This window comes from Triticum dicoccoides, chromosome 3A (genome assembly GCF_002162155.2).
Source record: "Triticum dicoccoides isolate Atlit2015 ecotype Zavitan chromosome 3A, WEW_v2.0, whole genome shotgun sequence".
Lineage (NCBI taxonomy): Eukaryota > Viridiplantae > Streptophyta > Magnoliopsida > Poales > Poaceae > Triticum > Triticum dicoccoides.
This window is the reverse complement of record NC_041384.1, coordinates 718,186,525-718,188,392: the sequence shown is the minus strand read 5'-3', so window position 1 is coordinate 718,188,392 and position 1,868 is coordinate 718,186,525. Positions and strand designations below refer to the sequence as shown.

At 44.1% G+C, this 1,868-nt stretch overlaps 1 protein-coding gene across 2 annotated transcripts; it reads left to right on the top strand.

Moving 5' to 3' along the window:
• The first annotated feature begins 733 nt into the window (after nucleotides 1–733).
• On the top strand, nucleotides 734–1,510 carry LOC119273453. Of its 2 annotated transcripts, none has more exons than XM_037554602.1 (3): nucleotides 734–1,023; nucleotides 1,117–1,205; nucleotides 1,321–1,510. In XM_037554602.1, the coding sequence occupies exons 1-3, from the start codon at nucleotides 927–929 to the stop codon at nucleotides 1,450–1,452; spliced, it is 318 nt and encodes a 105-aa protein (XP_037410499.1). In that variant the 5' UTR covers nucleotides 734–926; the 3' UTR covers nucleotides 1,453–1,510. The 2 variants fall into 2 exon arrangements, with proteins under 2 accessions (XP_037410499.1, XP_037410498.1); XM_037554601.1 differs by having other exon boundaries at nucleotides 1,315–1,510.
• Nucleotides 1,511–1,868: the final 358 nt, after the last annotated feature.

The following is a 1,868-nucleotide window of genomic DNA, read 5'->3' as shown; positions in this document are numbered from 1 at the left end:
CTGCCACTGGACGAAGAAGGGCTAAGGGCCTCTTTGATTCAAAGGATTTTCATAGAATTTTTGAAGGATAAGAATCCTTCGGAATTTTTCCTGCGTTGATCGTTTGATTTGCAGGATTGAGCCCCATATGATTTTTTTCTATGAATTCATTTGAACTACATTTTATAGGAATTGTAGCATCCACTCCAATCTGTTGGAAGAAATCCTTTATACTACATATACTAAATCTAGACCCGTTTAAATTTTCTGGATTGTTTGACTTTTTTGGCAGTTTGAACTGGTAAATAGGGTGATGACACGTGCTATTTCGTTGGGACCTGGATGGGTAAGCTTCTGGGGTGCACGCTGCGTTTTCTGCGATTTAATTCCTGGTCAAACGTGGGCCCTGTCGGTTGAACACCGCTGTATTCTTGGCTGCATGCACGTGGTTCGTGGGGGTGGTTCAATCTGTCTTCCGTACGTGTCGCCGGTTGATTATGTGGACGTCTCCTGATGCTGTGATGCGTGTGTGCGTGTCGGTTTGGTTGTGTATGTGTTATTTTACTGTGCAGCCACGTTGTCAATTTGTTCAGATTGATATTCCTAGGTTGGCACATGTGCAGTTTCCACAATTCTCGAGCGGTGCCGCTGTTGCCGTATTCTCTAGATGTCGCTGTTTAGTTCGTGTCGTTGGTACTCTGGTTACTCTATAAATAGGTGTTCGACCGTGTTGCTTCTCCCAGCCTTGCACGTCGTGGTCTCCATTCACATAGATGGATCGTGGTAGGCCTTGCTGAAGTGGCCTCTGCCGTCCGGGTCGTCCTTCTAGAATTCGCGGTGCAGTTATTAGGTGTATCGATCTGCATCATCTCCATCATCCGGGTCGTCCTCATGGGATCCGTGGGATAGTTATTGGGCGTAATGATCGGTGATGCCATGGTGCGTCCATGTCGGGACCTCGTGTGGGTGATCGTCTGTCCGATGATGATTTACTATGTGAGGGCCGTCCTGCTGTTCATCGTGTCGTTGGCTCTGCATCTACTGGTTAGTCCAGTCTCTATTTGGTCTGTTTTGTGTTAATTCTTTTATGCATTCACATCAAAGTAATTAAGGTATTTGCCTGGATGTTCCGTGTAGGGGTTCGAGGTCAGACTTCATCTGCTGCTGATTTGCGTCGACGGCACAAAGAGATCCGACTGGGAAACGTCCTGTTAATTGCGATGTTGGTGAGTATGCGTGGGTTCTTGCCTTGCTTGGTTTGGATTGGGTTGCCTGTACATGATTGATATGTACCTTCTCTATTCTTTGTTAATAGGTTGTGTTGTTTCTGGTTAGTTGCAGATCACGCGGAGCCGTTGTGTGCACTCAACCTTCTACTACTTTGTGTGTGCTATTTTGTATTACAGGTTATCAGGCTTAGATCTGCTTGCATATTCCTTCATTGTTTTGTGTCAGTTTGATATGAATACGTAGCCTACCTTATGTATTGGAAACTGTTGTTGAAACCGTTGCTGGGTGATGTCCAGTTCGAGGAATGGCTGCATTTGTGTTTGCATTCATGTGTTTATAGATCAATGTTAGTACTAACATATTGAGTGACATCACGTAATCTTGCCGATTTTTAATCTCATACTAGTAAGCTTGCACGTGCAACGCACGTCTCTGCTAATGCTCTTTTCGAAGATAAATCCACTCCCAATCAAATACACCTTGTCTACATGTCTCGTACCACCGTATACTTATAGTTGTTGATGGTAGTGTAAGATGACACACACACAAAAAACAGCCAAGGTAACATTTATTATATAGGCCCGAAACCATGTTTTCAGGCCCTTACATCTAGCAAGAGAGGTTCAAAGTTGTTTTATGTCATTTTTTTCATAACTTGT